The sequence below is a fragment of the Pezoporus occidentalis genome, unplaced genomic scaffold (genome assembly GCF_034315485.1).
Source record: "Pezoporus occidentalis ecotype Australia unplaced genomic scaffold, CSIRO_AGI_Poc_V1 ctg238, whole genome shotgun sequence".
Classification (NCBI taxonomy): domain Eukaryota; kingdom Metazoa; phylum Chordata; class Aves; order Psittaciformes; family Psittacidae; genus Pezoporus; species Pezoporus occidentalis.
In genome coordinates this window covers 217574-234746 of record NW_026914264.1, presented here as the reverse complement: position 1 = coordinate 234746, position 17173 = coordinate 217574, and the positions used below count along the sequence as shown (strand labels likewise).

General features: G+C 42.7%; 1 protein-coding gene across 7 annotated transcripts in view; it reads left to right on the top strand.

Moving 5' to 3' along the window:
* USO1 (USO1 vesicle transport factor) overlaps positions 1-14275 on the top strand; it is a 30301-nt gene extending 16026 nt beyond the window's left edge. For 4 of the 7 annotated variants that reach the window (XM_062622014.1, XM_062622013.1, XM_062622020.1 and 1 more), the window contains 14 exons: positions 584-738; positions 1289-1500; positions 2406-2426; positions 4795-4905; positions 5364-5482; positions 5849-6030; positions 6929-7050; positions 8057-8195; positions 8996-9159; positions 9730-9819; positions 10535-10621; positions 12156-12254; positions 12719-12934; positions 13362-14275. In XM_062622014.1, coding sequence (XP_062477998.1) covers positions 584-738; positions 1289-1500; positions 2406-2426; positions 4795-4905; positions 5364-5482; positions 5849-6030; positions 6929-7050; positions 8057-8195; positions 8996-9159; positions 9730-9819; positions 10535-10621; positions 12156-12254; positions 12719-12934; positions 13362-13439 — 1795 coding nt within the window. In that variant the 3' untranslated portion in view covers positions 13440-14275. The remainder of the gene's footprint in view (positions 1-583; positions 739-1288; positions 1501-2405; positions 2427-4794; positions 4906-5363; positions 5483-5848; positions 6031-6928; positions 7051-8056; positions 8196-8995; positions 9160-9729; positions 9820-10534; positions 10622-12155; positions 12255-12718; positions 12935-13361) is intronic. The other 3 variants (XM_062622017.1, XM_062622016.1, XM_062622018.1) reach the window with 2 other exon arrangements.
* Positions 14276-17173: the final 2898 nt, after the last annotated feature.

Genomic DNA, 17173 nt, shown 5'->3' with positions numbered 1-17173 from the left:
CATGAAGGTGTCAGGTGTGTTTTACAGAGATAAGACCTAGAACTGATTTTGTTATGTGACACCTGAAAAATGAGTGAGCAGTAGCTGAGAAAATTCCTAGATAGGAATGAACTGTCGGTCAGAGGACAGCCTACAAAAGGAGTTAGAGGCCAGGAAAACAGGCAGGTAATTGCTATTTACTCAGACTGGGGAACAGCAAATGTTAGCTTAAGGAGATCTTAATCTCAACACTGAATAGGAGGGTGAAGGTAGAGGGGCAGCATTCTGTATTACAAGCTGCTAGTGGCCTCATGAGGCATCTTCTGTGTTATTATTGAAGCTTGCAGGGAGCAGCAGGGGACTTGATGGGCAATGGAGACACCGTGGAGGAATGATAGCTCTTTGCAGTCATGTGTAAAGAATACTGTTGTGTGTTTTAATGACCTGAAAAACCTGGGTATTAAAATCAAGGGGTTTACTCCAGTTGTAATATATGGAATGGGCAAAAGTCTCTTTCCTTACCTGTAGAATACACTACAGATTGTCTGCCTGTGGTTTTCTCCATTTGCAGCTGTACCCTAATGTTTTTTATCTTTCCCAACAGGCCCGCGATTGTAGTACTTCTGATGTCCATGGTGAATGAACGTCAGCCTTTTGTGCTACGTTGTGCTGTTCTCTATTGTTTCCAGTGCTTTCTCTACAAAAACCAAAAAGGCCAAGGAGAAATCGTGTCAACACTTCTGCCATCTACTATTGATGGTATGCAGAGTTAGCATCTCTGCAACAAGTTAACTGCCACCAATGTTTAATGCATCAGCTGATGTCTTGTGCAAAATAATTTACTTGCCATTGAGTGTCTGATCTGGGCAAGATCACAGAATGGTTTGGGTTGGAAAGGACCTTAAGATGATCCAGTCCCAACTCCTTGCCTTGGCAAGGGATGCCTTACACTAGGTGACGTCACCCAAGGCTCTGTCCAACCTGGCCTTGAACACTGCCAGGGATGGAGCATTTACCGCTTCTCTGGGCATCCTGTTCCAGTGCCTCAACACCCTCACAGTAAAGAACTTCTTCCTTAAGATCTAATCTGAACTTCCCCTGTTCAAGTTTAAATCCTTTACTCCTTGTCCTGTTGCTTCAGTCCCTGATGAAGAGTCCATCTTTGGCATTCATTCTTGGCTTATGTTTTCTCTCAAACTTGACTAGTTCAATTTTTTCTGCATTTTAACTGTATGCTGATGTCTTAAATATTTTGCCTATTTTTGTGGCTTGTTTTAATCTCACTTGTACTTCTTGATCATTCTGGTAGCTACAGGTAACTCAGTCTCAGCTGGTCAGCTGCTTTGTGGGGGCCTCTTTTCCACGGACTCCCTCTCTAACTGGTGTGCTGCTGTGGCCTTGGCCCATGCGTTGCAGGAGAATGCCACTCTGAAAGAACAGCTCCTTAGGGTTCAGCTCGCCACCAGCATCGGCAATCCACCCGTGTCGCTGCTGCAGCAATGCACCAACATCCTCTCACAGGTACAGTACCGGGTTAAGGCTCCAGGTATCCAGGAGGAATGCTGCACTTGTGCAGGAGCATCACAGGAAGGCATAGAATCATAGAAGAGTATGGGTTGGAAGGGACTTTCAAAGGTCACCTAGTCTTAGACTAGTCATCTAGACAGCCATCTAGTCATCTAGCTTAAGGAGAAGGAGGGTTCTCTGTCTTTTCCAGATCATTTTAAGCTTTGCTTAAACACCCCTGTGCTCTAGGGGGAACAGAAAAGAAGCACATCTTACTTTTTCATCAACGGTCGATCCTTGGTGTTGCCTACTCTTAAGTAGAGGGTTCTGAAGTATTTAGTATTAAACTTGGTTTAAAAGAAGAGGCAAACTGGCAGGATCCCCAGTGGCATTGTGTTGCTGAAAGGGTTCCTGCTTAGTATTTAACCTGTAACTGTTAACCGGGAATGTCTTGAAAATACCAGGCTCTCACATGTTGGTTGGGGTTGGTTTTGCTGCTAAAAACTTGAAAGCTTTTTTGTTAGCTTTGCCAATGTTGAACAAGTGAAGCTCACCTGTGAGCCCATGCTTCCCTGGGGCATCTGCTTCTATTCTGGATACTTTCCTCTGAATGATTGCAATAATGAGGAGCTGGATAATTCTGGCAGCTATTAGACTTCCCTGCAATTGATGATAATTCCAGCACAATGCTGGAATTCTGAGTTTGTTTGTGTGACTTTTTCATCTGCTTGACCTGAAAACTGACAGTGCTCCTTTTTATCCTGTTCCTGGCTTTTTTTGTGTGAGGTAAATTTGAGTCAGCAAAACTGCCTGTGGCTCTTTAGCCTTACATGATGGAAGGGACTGAAACTTTGGGGGGAGGATGTTTCTGAACTGTATTGTACTTGAAGCTTCTCAAGTAATATGTGTGTAACTTGCAGGGTGATAAGATCGACAGACGGGTATGTATATTTTGGCCCAGCTTAGGCATTTTCTTGCCAAAAGCAGGCCTTTTTCTCTTGCCTTTGGTTTTGCTGGGGAGGTTTTCTTTAACTGCTTTTTGATGTGTTTCCACTTACAGCTTTGTGTTGCAGTTGGGTTTGGGTTTTTCCCTAGCGTAACAGACTCTTTTCTGTGTCTCCAGGGAATTCTCTTCACAAAACTATGGGATAAGGATCTTGGGTAGCACTGGTGCTTTCTTTCCAGTGGGGCAGACTCATTCACTATCTCATCACCTAACAGATGAGCTTTCTTGCAAGGAAAAGTAAAACTGTTAGAAATGGTGGTTTTTTAGACTGGCCTGTAGCAAACAGCTGGTACAACCTGCAGTGGTAATGTGCTGCTGATTTCCTGACTGCTAAAAGAAAAACCACGTTTAACCTGCCTCCTGGGCACTTTGTAGGTTGTACTTGCCAGCAGATATTATAACCTTTGAGCTATTAGTTGTGAATAGCAAGGATCTCATTACTAGCAAATGATGCCTGACATGAGTTGTTTGACTTTCAGGCTGTGTTACTTAACTCACTGCTGAGTTGGTTATCAGTTGTCCTGCAGGGTGGGGTTATATCATTACCAGCCCTGAACTGCAGAACAACAGCCATGGAGAGCTGTAATCTGTCACAGTAGGTGCTATCATAGTATATCATAATATATCACTGTGGTGTTTTCCAGAGGAAAGGAGAGGGCCAGAGGAGCATATAGTTTGGTGGGGACTACACAGCTCACAGTGAGGTCTAGATCAGTGGAAACCAGTCATGACCTTCAGGTAGAGGGGCAGCAGCAACAAGATAATCTCTGTGTTACTACAACAGCATGACAGGGTCACAGCAAAGCTGCAGACAAACCTGTAACAAAAACTAAACAAGAATTGCTGGTAGGGCATGAAGTACTCACCATGAAACACAACAGTCAGGTGCTGTGCAGTTGGTGGTGATGGCTGTGATCTCTACTGCTCTGATGTTGTTCACTTGGGTCTCAGGAAGTAATGATAGTGATAATCATGAAAAATGACCAGATGCTGACTTTCCTATGCGTGCAGCATTAGGGGTGACTGCCACAGTTTTGGTATCTGTAATATCCATTCTCCTCCTTTAAGGAGATCATTTCATCTTAATGATGGAGATGTACTACACCAAATCACAGTACCTCAGAAGGAAGTCCTTGAAAGCAGTCTCTTCAGAGCTCTGTAGCTTGGTATCTTCTGTCAGAGCTGCTGGATTCAGTTCCAGTCTGTCTTGCAGTCAGCAGCTGGGAGCTGCAGAAGAGCTTCTTGCCAGACTGCTGCTTACCAGCTGTTTCAATGGGCAGACTGGCCCATTGACTGGCCCAAAGACCTTGGGGGCTTTTATTTTGTTTTAAATGCTTAGTTGAAGTTAAAACCAACACTGCCTTCAGCCCTAAAGCATAGAGTATATCAGAGGCAAGGACGGAAATTCAGTGTTTCAAGCACAGGCTCTTTGTTTTTGATGGCCATTTCTTTTCCTTGATCCCTGTGCCTGCTCTGCTTGCCCCCACTGAAGCCATCCCACAGTTGTGTGAATCATCGTCCCTTTGAGCCTTGACTTCAGTTTCCAGTTACTTTGCCCAGTTTATTAGGTGTGTGTGTGAAGTTCTATTTTCCATGCAGGGAACATGTTTCTTGGTTGCCTTCTAAATGCTGACTGTTGGAAGAGAGGTATGTCTGCCTCAATGCTGCTATGTCCACAGTACCTGCAGCAAAGACAAGGCGGGGGGGGGGGGACGGGGACGGGACACAAAAGCGAGAAAACAGGGAATTGGCAGATGAAAACTAAAAAAGCTAAAGTACAGTTAGCATTCCTCTTGCTGGCTTAATGTGCATACTGTCTGGACCAAAAGCCACTATAGCAGTATCTTTCTTGACTTACGAAATAACATTAGGAACACATAGCATTTGTAGTCAGCAGGGGAAGTCTTAGTGATGCATGCCTTCTTATAGGGAATCCTTACCTGACTTAATTTACACCTTGCTCCTTTACAGGGTGGTGTCTCTGTATTTCTCCATGTTACCTTGGTGTGGATTATAAATGCAGAACTAATTTGTTATGACTTTTATACTGGTGCTAATTTGCACTGAGCCATATTTCACATCTGTGTTGCTTGCTGATTTGCTCTGAAAACAGATACAAATGGTTTAATATTTGTTTCACCAAAGCACTAAAGCTGCGTTCAGTATAACTAACAAACGGGTATTTTGAAGGACATGGTTTTTACAATGGTGAATGGGTGAGTTCTGAAGCAGTACAGGCTTTTTTTGGTATTTCAGTCCTCCACTGTGGAAAGTTAATGATGGGGGGGGGTTTATTCTTTCAGGGCAGCAAAGTCCAGACCAGGGTTGGACTTCTGATGTTACTTTGCACTTGGCTCAGCAACTGCTCCATTGCTGTCACCCACTTCCTTCACAATCCAGCCAATATACCTTTTGTATCCTTGACCTGCTTGCTTTGTGTTTTGCCAGGCAAATGTAGCTTTTAGATTGCAACAAGCCCACTGCTATTTTCAGGGTGACTTATGCCAGGAGGTAGGAAGAATGCTTCCTATTTCTGGTGAAGCGTATTTCTCTGCTTGCTTTTCAGGAAGAAATCTGGCTAAAGTACATCAGGCTGAAGTTGTCACCTTATCTAAACAGCAAGCCTGTTTTGGAACAACTTGATCTCTTTGAGCAGACAGTTAGAGAAGAAATGTCAGGAAAACCACTGACTGCCCAAGTCCTCCATGACAGGAGCTAGCTTTGCAAGGCTTTCTTCAGCTCTTTTGCCTGCTTCCTAATCAAGCTTGGGTTTATCTCTGCAAAGAATTTTAACTGGGAATCTATACACAGAATATTAAGTTACATGTATGGTGCTTATGAAGTATCTCCAATATCCTTAACAAGAGTCCAGCTCACAGGGCAGATAGCTGAAAACCTGGGAGAAGAGGAGCAACTCGTCCAAGGCCTTTGTGCACTTTTGCTTGGCATTTCCATCTACTACAATGACAATTCCCTTGAAAATTATAGGAAGTAAGTATGCTGTAAAGAGAAGAGGACTGTAGGGAAAGATTCAGTGAATGGCAGGTGGTGGATTAACTGAGCGGTGCAGCGTAGATTTGATTGCATGTTTTCTGTGTATGTTCCTTATGGGAAGCACAACAACTGACCCACCTCTAGCTAAGCAAAGCAGGTAGGTGTTTTGTATAGGTCCTCTGAACCTGTGTGTGCCTGTTCTGGGAACAGATGCTAGTGGTCATTGAAAAATGGCATTATGAATGCAGCATCTGCTGTGGCTCAGACTTGAGACGGATACTCAAGAGCTGTAAAAACCACCAAGGGAAGGATGGGTTCACTTTTCAGTTGTTGCACTGTGATTGATTTCTCTTTTCCTTTCAGAGAGAAGCTGAAGCAACTGATTGAGAAGAGGATTGGCAGGGAGAACTTCATTGAGAAGCTTGGCTTCATTAGCAAACATGAACTTTATTCCAGAGCTGCTCAGAAACCCCAGCCTGGTTTTTCCAGCCCAGAGCACATGATGTTTGATCATGAATTTACCAAGCTTGTGAAGGAATTGGAAGGTGAGATGATGTGCTTGCTTCTGTTGTTTTTGTGACAAGCTGATGCCTGAACTACCAAATGTGCTGAATGTAAGTCTTAAAAGTAGTGTGATAATACTAAAATGGAGTATTCTGAAAAAAATGTTACTGTAATAGCTGTAAGTAATTTCACAGTTTAAGTATTAACTCCTGGTACAAGCCCATAATCGGGGCTTGTACAAATTGGTTAAGTTTTAATTTTTAGGTGAAAGGATTATTATTACATCCTTTGAGTTCTCATACTGTGGCCAGGACATGTATTTACCTGTGCTCATACAGAGACCAAGCATTGAGCACATGATGGGCATAGGTGCTCCTTTTGTAGAAGTAAGCAATCTAGATACTGGCTGTTTTTATCTGATTCATGAAGAAAAATGATGAATTCTGTATTTCCTGGCCTGTTCAAAAATGATAAGCACTTTGTTTAGTGTTTTCTGTCCTTTGCTAAATAGACTGGTTGTCATCATTCTTAAAGTGTAACTGATGTCCTGGTTTTTAATACTGCCCAACTCAAATCAGTCTACAAAAGGAAAAAAAGAAGCAGAAACAGTGAAGATGGTTTTGCCCAATTGCATTTCATCTGCATGTTGCCCTGGCAGCCCCAGGTCTTTCACTTAACTGCATAAGCACTTGGGCAGCAGCTGTGGTGGAGCCGGAACAATTAAACCCCACCTTTTGTGATAAGGAGGACTCCAAACACCCATTTTCTTTTCTGAATCTCTGTAAAGCAGTGAGCCAGCAAACCTCACTATAAAAGATGGCTGTTTCCCTAAACCTCTTTGTATTTAAAGTGCAGGTTTAGTTTCTAAACTCAGAAACTGAACTCAGCTAAACTGGGTTGGACTGTGAGGAGAAAAAGGATGTGAATTGTTTTTAACAGGTGTCATAAGTAAAGCTATTTACAAGTCCAGTGAGGAAGATAAAAAGGAGGAGGAGGTCAAGAAGACATTGGAACAGCATGACAACATTGTGACTCAATACAAAAAAGTCATCAGAGAGCAGGTGAGAGGGAGTTATGCTGTACATGTCCCTCCAGGGATTGGTTGGTTTGGCTTTCAGAGGTGCCAGTGCAGTTTGATACCCACTGTTCCAAATGAAGTAACCAGTAAACTAGCACTGCAGAAACACTTCTACAAATACTTAAACCAAGTTCTGGTTCAAATGAAATACCAATGTTTAGAATACTGGGTAAGATAAAGCATTTTCCTGGGATATATCTGCTCTTTCCTGTGTTTAAGTCTTCTCAAATGAATAATTCGAGAACTTGCAGCCCATCACAGAGAGATGCAACTCTTAGTTCTGGGCTCTCACTTTTGAGAAGAGGACAGATGAAGTGTGGCTGAATGAAGAATAAGAGTTAGTGAAGTTTTGTGTATACCTGCTGTGGTTGCACTCCTAATTGTTTTTTCCAATGGGAGTTTGCTTGTTTAGTTGCAACAGCTTAGAGGGAGAAGTAAAAGAGCAAAGCTAATTAATGTAATAGTTACTGGGGACTGAAGCAATTGTGTTGAGTTCGGGGATCTGGAATGGACAGAGGGCACAGTGGAACATGTGGATTTAAGGGGCACTTTTGAACTGCTGGTGAGGTTTTCCTGAACTTGCTGTGACAGCAGTTCCTGCAACTTCCTGGAAGACTCTTGCAGGCCCCAAATGCATGCAGGCTTTGGTGTGGTGAACAACTACAGTCACCAGACTTCATAGATTTCCTTCTTATTCTTGTGCTGTCTCTGGTATGGGTCTGCTGGAGGTTTCCTCCAGAAGACTTGGAATGCATTAATGCATTGGTCTGGTGTTGTTGGCTTCTCCTGTCTTTGCCAGGCTTTTTTCCTTGGAATAGCTGTCTAGGTTTGCATGAGGCTTTCCTGCTCACCAGATACAGGTAGCATGGACAGCATCACTAGCAGTAGTGTGTCATGCTGTAATTGAGGTTTTTCTGTCTTGACTTCCTGACTGTATCGTCTTCAGAAGTGTTACTGTTCTTCAGTGCTTTGTTTTTTGTCTTTCACAGGACCAGGAGCTTGAAGAACTAAAACAACGGATTACTACTTTAATGTCTCAAAATGAACAGCTCCAAGCAACAGTTACCCAGCAAGTGTCACAGATCCAACAGCATAAGGACCAATATAATCTCCTTAAAGTGCAGCTAGGTAGGCTCAGAGTAATAAAAAATACCGTCTATCACTTCAGACATGCTGTTGTATGTTCTGCAGCGTATGAAAAACTTCCCACAGAGATTAAATACAGGTTTCAGACTGTTGTTGGGCATTTCAAGCAATTTTATTGAAGTATTAGATTTGCTTTGTTATCTAAAAATACTAGGTTTTGCTTTAAGTGCCTTTAAAGTTAAAGAATTAAAGCAGTGAAATCAGACAGGACAGCTTGAAAATGTGCATGAAGTAAAATTTGTTCTTGCTTTGTGCTTAAGTCTTGGAACTCAGGTCTGTGGATGAAAATAATGACTTGAGGAAGAACTGTACGGTAGATGTGCAAGATGAGGCTTATCACCGTCACTGGAGAGATTGCTAACCAAGTGTCTGAATCAGGACAGTATATTCAAGTTATTCCAAGGTCAAGATGCCTGATAAACTGGATGTGATGATTTCCAAAACTAATTCCGCCTTCACAATTATTTACTATTAAAAATATATAAGGACACAGTCATCCTTCCTCTGTAGGATGATTTGTCTATGATGTTACTTTGGATGAACTGAACAACTGAAGCAGCATGCTGGTGCAGCCACAGATACATGCTTGAAGGAATGACAAATTAGAGCTCTTTATTTGTTTTTGATAGAGAATTCCTAAGTACTGTGCTCTGGTTCTTGAGTTGGAATCGCTTGTGTTGCCTTGTGTGATGGGCAATAAATACTTGAATTGGTGTGTTTGAAGCTAACTTCAAAATGGCATTGGTGTTTGTGACCTTGGTTTAATAAATACTGTCTTTCAGGAAAGGACACTCAACATCACAATTCCCATGGGGATACATTTCAGATGAATGGCATTCAGATGGAAGAAGTGAGTAAACTAAAAGAGGAGTTGGAAGAATGGAAAAATAAGCATGAGCTGCTTCAAGGGCAGATAACGGAAAAGGATTTTCTGATCGAAAAATTGGTAAGTGCTGTCTGCAGAACTTGCTGCAGCTTCCAAATGATGTTTTCGAATGTCATCTGCCTTAAGCTAAGTCCTCATTATGATGGCAGTCAAAGTATCATAACTGATTGCATGCTGATAATAGGAAATGGGATGGGGAATGGCTTGAGCAAAGCCTTTCCTGCTTCCCATTGTTTCCAAAAGTAATTTGTGTGGGTGACCTGCTATACTGTAGAATCAGGAGTTTTAGGGTGTTTTGGGTGGGGAAAAAATGGTAGGTGCCTCTTAGGCGTTACCCCCACTAAGCATCTAAATTGTATTTATGGTGGCCTGCTTGCCAAAATGCAGATGATGGATGCTGCTTTTATTTTGTACTTGTCTTCTGCATTTGGGTTGGTGAAAGATGATTTTGTATCCACCTTAGAGAGGACTGCTCAGCTGCTCTTATGTAATCAGAGAGCTTTGTGCATTTCTTAACCTTTTATGTTGGAAACTTGGATCATACAAGCATAGAATTTGCTCTGGGTTCTAGCAAATTGACTGTATTTATGCTGTCTACTTCTATGGCTGATGTTCCTGTTGCTATTACAGAAGTCTTCGCAGTTGGAAGTAGGAACAACAGAGCTGTCTTCACAGAACAGCAGATCTGGTGGCTTGGAGCACAATAACGAACTACAAAAGGTGAAGTTCGGGTATTTCAGCAAAGCTGTCGTCAGCAGTGGCAGCTCGGGACGGGCAGGGAGCTTTGTCACACTGCAGGGAAGAGCACTGATCCCTGAGCATGTTGAAGTTTTTGATGGTGTATCATCATGGGATGACGCTACGCATTTTGGAGCATCAAGATTATGTATCTAAAGTGAAACTTTTTTTCTGCTAAGCAAGTTTGAGGCAGCAGAAGACAAACTGTTGCTTCAGAGGTGCAAAATCAGTTTATTCATTGCAAAAGTGTATCTTTGAATACCGATATGAAAGATTCCAGGTATTAAATGTACAACATGGAGTAAGTCTTGTACAAGTGCACATTGAGTAATTTATGGGAGCTGTTGCTCATAAATACCTAGCAGAGTTTCTCTGATTAGAGAACTAGTCATAATGGGTTTCTGCACCAAGAACAGTAATGAGTGGAGGAGGTTAATGGGAGTGCTAGTGGTGTGAAACATGACTGAGGCTCACACAGGTGCCTTGGTTGGGCATGCCATAGAAAAGAGTTCCTAAGAGTGGGATGGAAAATGGTGGGACTGGTTTGGTCTTCCAGAGAAATGGTTGCAGCTTTTCTCTCGCATATGCTAGTGTGAAACAGTTTGGTAACATTTAACTGAACAAGAATGTATTGTGAATAATTATCTTGTTTTAGCGAATTAACTTAAAAGTATGGCTTTGTCTTTGTTTCCCAAAGGAGTTAGAAATGCTCAGGAGTCAGCTACAACTACAGTCTGCAGAAATCTCTCAGCTTCTGATAGAGAATCAAAAGCTACAACTAATGGTACCAGCGACCAAGTTACTTATTTTCTCTTTTGGGGGCTAAATTTGGAGACTTTGCTTTCCTGCATGCTGTCTGTAGCCCTTGTCCTAACCCAACCTTGTTTTAAGAATACACATCAGCAAGTGATTCCCAGAGTGTTGTAAATGAAGTAACATGTTCCCTAGACAGGTCCTTCATGAGGGAAGAGGGGACTTGCAGTCCAGTTAGTGCTCCATGAGGCCACTGGTCCTTGGTATTTTTTAAACAAAGGAATGGCAACTATTTAGCACTTTATTTAAGCTCTCACCCTAATCAAAGGAAATAGTTTCTTGAGGCACAACTCAAGATGCATGATACCATGGATGTTAGAGGGATCATTACTCTTGCAAACAATTGAGGATACGAATTTGGAAGTTGATGGTATGGTTGAATAGCAGTTGGTAAGTGCATCTGTGCAGCCTCCAAATGCCTCAAGAGTTTTTTTTTTCTTTTTTTTAGCTGTGCATTGAAAAGATGAGACCATAAAACCGTACAGAATAGCCAAATAATCTGATCTAGAACAAGGGTAGCTGTGGTGTGCCCTGCTTGACAGCTCTGCTGTAATGAGAACAGGGTATCTGCTCAGTGGAAGATGCACTCACTTCAACTCGTGCTGCTTCTCTATCTCTGACAGTGTTCAAGACCAGGTTGTACAGAGCCTTGGGCGTCATGGTCTGGTGTGAGGTGTCCCTGCCCATGGCAAGGGTTTGGAACTAGATGATCTTAAGGTCCTTTCCAACCCAAACCAGTCTGTGATTCTATTACTCTGGCTGGTCTGTTCTGTGCACCAAATATGAAATTTGAGCACTTGTGTGGGGAAAATATTGAGTGTTCAATTTAATAGATCAGCTGAGAGGAAGGCTTTTAAAACCTGCATTGCCACAAGGCTCAGCAGCTGTGATCTAAAATGCACGTGTTGGCCATGTGCGCCTGTGAGACAGGGGCCTCTTGGGTGCTCCCTGCTGCCTGAGCAGCTCACTGTCACCCTCCAGACCTTGCCTAGAGCTTTGGCTTAAACAGGGCATCACTGGAGAAGCAGTTGTCTGGAATTCCTGCCATAGGGTAGTTGTAGCTCAAAGACAGCTGCCACTTTTTGGAATTTGGGTAGAGCTGGCTGAGACTGAACTATTGCTATTTTTAGTAGTCACATACAAAGCTGTGGCTATTTAGCCTAATAAAATCTTTGGCACTTAAAAAGCATCTGAGTGAAGGCCTGTAATAAATAGGGTCTGCCCAGAAAAAAACCTGTCTCTTTAGAGAGCAACTTATATGAAATAAGGCTTGCTCCTTATTTTCTTCTTTGTGTGCATGTGACTATGTGTTTACTGGGACTCCAGGAAGCACAGACCTCTTTTCTGATGCCTTGCAGCACAGGATGTTTGTAACTACCACACCTTGGCTACACTGTAAGAAGAAAATATGCCTGTAAATTCTCTAGCTGACTGTATAACTTCTTGGCTTGCTGTCTTTCTCTGTGAGGCATTCAGTGCTCTTCTGTTGAATTTTGTGTCCACAGAACACAACTGCAGACCCTGTGTTAGGAGACAGTGGTGCAATAGTAGCAAAGAGTTCTGAATTGGAGGGACAACTTGAGCAACAAATCAAAGAATTGAAGGTTGGTAGCAGGCGAACACTAAACCAAGTCATTTGATACTCAGCCTTCATTTGGAGAACTTCTATGATAGGAGAGTCTTTGAGTGGAAGGGTTTGTTTCGTGAACATCTTGCGTGTTTCAGGCCATGGGGAGCTGGATGCATCTCCTTTCTTTTTCACTTGGGAAATGCAGGCTTTGTCTGCCTTGAAAGAGCTGGCAGTGACAGTCTAGGAGATAGCTTTATTCTGACAAGGACAGCCCAGTGTAGCTGGGGGAAGGTGACCACTGCTAAGACTTCCACCTACCCTTACTCCTAGTTGGTAATAAGGGGAGTTTGGGTAAGGAAGTGTGTGGGAGCAAGGCCACAGGCACTTGCTGGAGTTGGAGCTGTTATAAATAACATATGGAATATGTTTGTAGGAAGCAAGGCTTCAGCTGTTCCTATGCTTATGGTGTAACTTGGTGGGGGATTTTTCCTCTTCTAGAGTGAAGTCAAAGCCCTTTCTGAGGAAAAAGAATCACTAAAACAGCACCTGGATTCATCCAGCAGTACAGTTGCTATTTTGCAAGATGAGAAAATTAAACTGCAGCAAGAAGTTGCAGAATCAAAGAAAGAACAAGATGATCTTCTCGTCCTTTTGGCTGACCAGGACCAGAAACTATCTGCACTGAAGATCAAATTGAAAGATCTTGGTGTACCGGTAAGCAAAACAACAGGTCCACTGGGTTCTCAGGTTAGGGATCTTGAGAGGTACCTGCCAAACTCCTGTGAGGAAAACTACTTTTCACATGTATGTCTGGAATGATGCCTTGCTGCAGCTCATCCTGGCTGCTAACTCAAAAGCAGATGATGGCTGTGATACAATCCTAAGGAGCGTTCCACAGATAATACAAGCGATAACTAGATAACTTCAGTCTGATTTTTAAGCAGCACTGTGAACTGTCAGGGCAGTTTTGGGGAGCCTTATGGGCAGTTGATTTGACAAGATGACAGTTGTTTTTATTAAGCAGTAATTGATACTCCATGAGAACTTTACATTAGCTTGAAGCTTGTTTTTGCTCCCTTAGCATTTGCTGTGCTTGGGGCAAGGGATGTTCCTGCTCACAACAGGTCTTCCTTAATTTCAGGTTGAAGATGAAGACGATATTGAGTCTGGAGATCAAGGGGATGAAGATGAGGATGTGGAGGAAGAGGAACAAGACTAGAATAATTTTGTGTGTTACCATGAAAACTAGGTTGCATTGTTAATGGGGGGGGGGGGAATCTATTATTACAACGCAGAACATCTGCTTATGAGCAGCAGATGGGAAAATGACAACTGTGGGACTCGTTATAAGTTACTAAAGTGTTTGAAAACCCTTCCTACTAGGTAAAGCAAACAGAAATCACTGCTTAAGTTCTACAAGAGTATCCCAAATTATACTTGCTTAGAAGTTGCTTTAGATGCTGTTTAAAGCATGGGGATGACAATGTTACTGCCTCAGTTCATTGTCATTGACAGAAGTTCTGTGTGTTCATCTACAGTTTTAACCTTCTGGAACTGTTAATTAAATACAAAAGTATTTGGTTTAATACCTGTCAAATGGAATCATTGCCCCTACCTTCAGCAGGGAGCTCCAGTGCAATCTGTGACTTCCTTCCAAGAGCAGTGGCAAGGTGGAAGGGTTTGGGTGGCTGTGGTGTGTGGTCGCCACGCTGCTGGCCTTGGGGCTGGTTCTCCAGGTGGGAATGGACCTGCATAAGGCCAAGTGACTCGACACCTGGAGTGGCTGTATTGGAACCTCCTGGGGAACTGCAGTGCTGTGCTAGCAATTAAAAAGAGGTTTCATGGAAACTCATGCAGAGAGGTAGTGTTTTTAAGAAGAACCTCTGGAAAACCAAACCCCAACACACTCTTTCTAAAGATCTAATGTGCTGCCGACTCAGCATAAATTAAGTAAAGATCTTGTTGACTACTTCAGTAAGGAAATGAAAACTACTATGATTTATATAACTTATTGACTCTTGAGGAGTGAATAAAAATTTTAAAAGACTGAATACAGTACATGCATCAATTGTTCTTTTTCTTTAAATAAAAATAGGTATGTCCCCTTAGTACTCATTCAGTGACTTATCCCATTTAAATAAAATATATTTTATTACACAGGTAAAATGGTCTAACACAAGTCTAGGGCGGTGGATGCTAGTAGTAATATGTACCCTGTACTGGGGCTCTCATCACATCAGTGCATAGGGATGCTGGCTCAGTTTTCGCATTTTTAGCTGTACAGACTTCAATAGCTGCTTAACTTCCTCAGAGCTATTTTAAACTAGAAAATCACTATTGCTTCAGGAATACTAGAAAATATTCTTATGAAGTTACCTCATGCCCTCGGTGTGTGTTTAATGTGTAATTGTTGGAGTGTTTTAAATAGGCTCCATACTTGCACTCCATCCTTGGGCAGATTTCTTTGGCATGGGGAAAGAAGAGCAAGCATGAGAAAGAGCGACAGAACAGGAGCTGAAGCATGATGTGCCTGTGGGGTCTTCCATCCAACAGGACCTGGTTCTTTCCTTAAATGTGACTTGTGTTCTGCTGAACACTGCGCACCTACATGATCAGAGCAAGCGGCTCGGAGGCACTGCCTGTCAAGCTTTGCTTTTTTCTATGCAAAATTCAATGAGGGCAGAAGCATGGAGGCCCCAGAAAGCCCTTCTAGATGCCTTTGCCACATTTGTTTGTGCTGAGAGATATACTGAGAACACTTGATTCTGAGGCAGTTCTTGCATTTTTCTTACCTTTTTTGTTTTTAATACCAGGAGCTGCACAGAAAAAGCCAAGCAGAAAAGCCAGGGCAGAAGGCCTGAAGTGCTCTTGCTGCTTGTTCAGTGATGGGGACAAGTTTTACAGGAATTGACAGCTTTGCTGCTTGCAAACTCTCAGTGCAAGCGCACTGCAGGAATTCAGCCCAATTTAGTGACTTAAACTCTCTTAGCATGACTGTATTTTCTTCTTGACATGAAGAAAGAAGATACCTTGTGGCCACTGTTCAAGTGGGAGGTAGTACAATAACAGTGTAACAGCTAACAGGACTTGATTTATGTTTTTTTTTCTTCAGTGCAAAGGTGTTAAGGGTGTTTGCTTTGCCAGGAGTATTCTGGAGCTCTTGTGTTAAGCTGAATTGAGTGATACATGGCTTTAGGGGGAATAATAATAAACCACAGTGTAACTTAATGCCCAAGCATTCTGTGCTGGGACTTAGTTATGAAGTAGGTGCAATGGTGTGCTGTCATCCTCATTCACAGATACTACTGTCACAAGATGGGATTATTACAAATAGCTGAAGAATTTAAGTACCCAGCTCTCACTGTGTATATGGTTATAGGCTAGTATTTCTTAGCCCTTGAAAATTCTTTGACTAGGGTTCTCCTTCAGGCACAATGCAGTGGGAGACTTTAAGCATGGCGTTAATGACAAAACAGTGACTTTAAATCTGGACTTCATGATGTGGATTGTATATAATGATCTAGATCATTTTAGTTGTCAGGTCCTCTGACACTCAGGTTAGGCTAGACTTGCCTAAATTCAATTTCATAATCACAATGTCTTCTGCAAGCTTTAAATTATTTCTGAGTGTTGGAAGCCATGTGTGGCTTTCAGTTTCTCCTATCAGTGTGTTTAATCATGAGATAGTTCTGTTCTTGCTTACTGCTGTATTTACTTGCTACCACGTGGATGCAAGACCTATTATCTGTTCTCCCTGATTGTTATCCCAGTGTGACTGAAGCACACAATTAGCATCAGACTGAGGCTGGAGCTGTCTTGCTAATTCCAATGTCTTTTACATAAATGCTGTTGATAAGAATTGCAGTGAGAGTTTTATTCTAACCCAGAGCCTAACTTGCGGGTTCCTAGAGGTCAGTGAGAGGCGCTTTGATGTAACCAGGGCTACAGCTGGGCTTGCTAGGCAGGTGATTGTAGCCACACACCAGTCTGAATAGCACCGCGAAGGGCATGGTCACTTGTTAAGGAGTTCAAATGTGCACTGAGTGATTCAGTCAGCAGTGTTATCACCTGAAGAAATGGGAGCTCCTTTCTGCATGTCTTGGGAAGTCAATTTTAAAAATGCCTTTTTTTATGTATGCTAGTAGAGGGTGGCAGCTTCAACGCAGGTATCCTGTGAGTGTTGGTGTTGCTGTTTGCTGCTGCAGCTACCATCCCCAGGGAGTTGGTGACAGTTTGTCCTACCATACTTGGACAGGACAGACCTACTTTTATCTGCTTGAACCTCTTCCACATCACTGTCAGCTGTCCTGTGAAGCAGCGTTTTCTTTGGAAGTTTTGGCTCCTTCAGTTAGAGAGCCAAGGTGGCAGTGGTGATGTTAGGAAGCCTCGTGGCTTTGTCATGGATGGAGAGCCTGGCAAGCTGATGTGGCCTGTAGAACTGGATGAGCAGGGAGATTTGTTCCTCCCTCCCTGTGTCCCGCTAGGTGAGCTGGGACCTTGCAGGCTCTTTGTTCTACTCACCTTTTATATTGACCCAGATGTTTTGATTCCATTGTCTTCTGGGTGCCTTTCTGAGAGGTCTCTAAAAATGCTGTGGGCAGAAATAAACAGGTATTTCTGGAAGTTGTTCGTCAGTATGTGATCAGGCCCTGGGAGGCCAGCATGCCTCTCCAGAGCAGAGGGAAGTGGAATAAGAGAAAGGAAGATGGGGAAAAGAAACTAACCTTTTCCTTACACTGATGGGACAGAATCACTTGAAAAACAAACATAAACATGGACTCAGGATGTGAAAGCACAAGGCATGTGATTGCTAGCTTGGCGTGATCTAGACTGGGAGCTGTTTATCTGCCAACCTCACCTGGATGTCAGTGGCACTCCCAAAGGATGGTATGGTACAACATTTTTTTGTGGCCCTTCTCTACAGTGTTATACTTGGGAAGTTCTTCCTTTTGG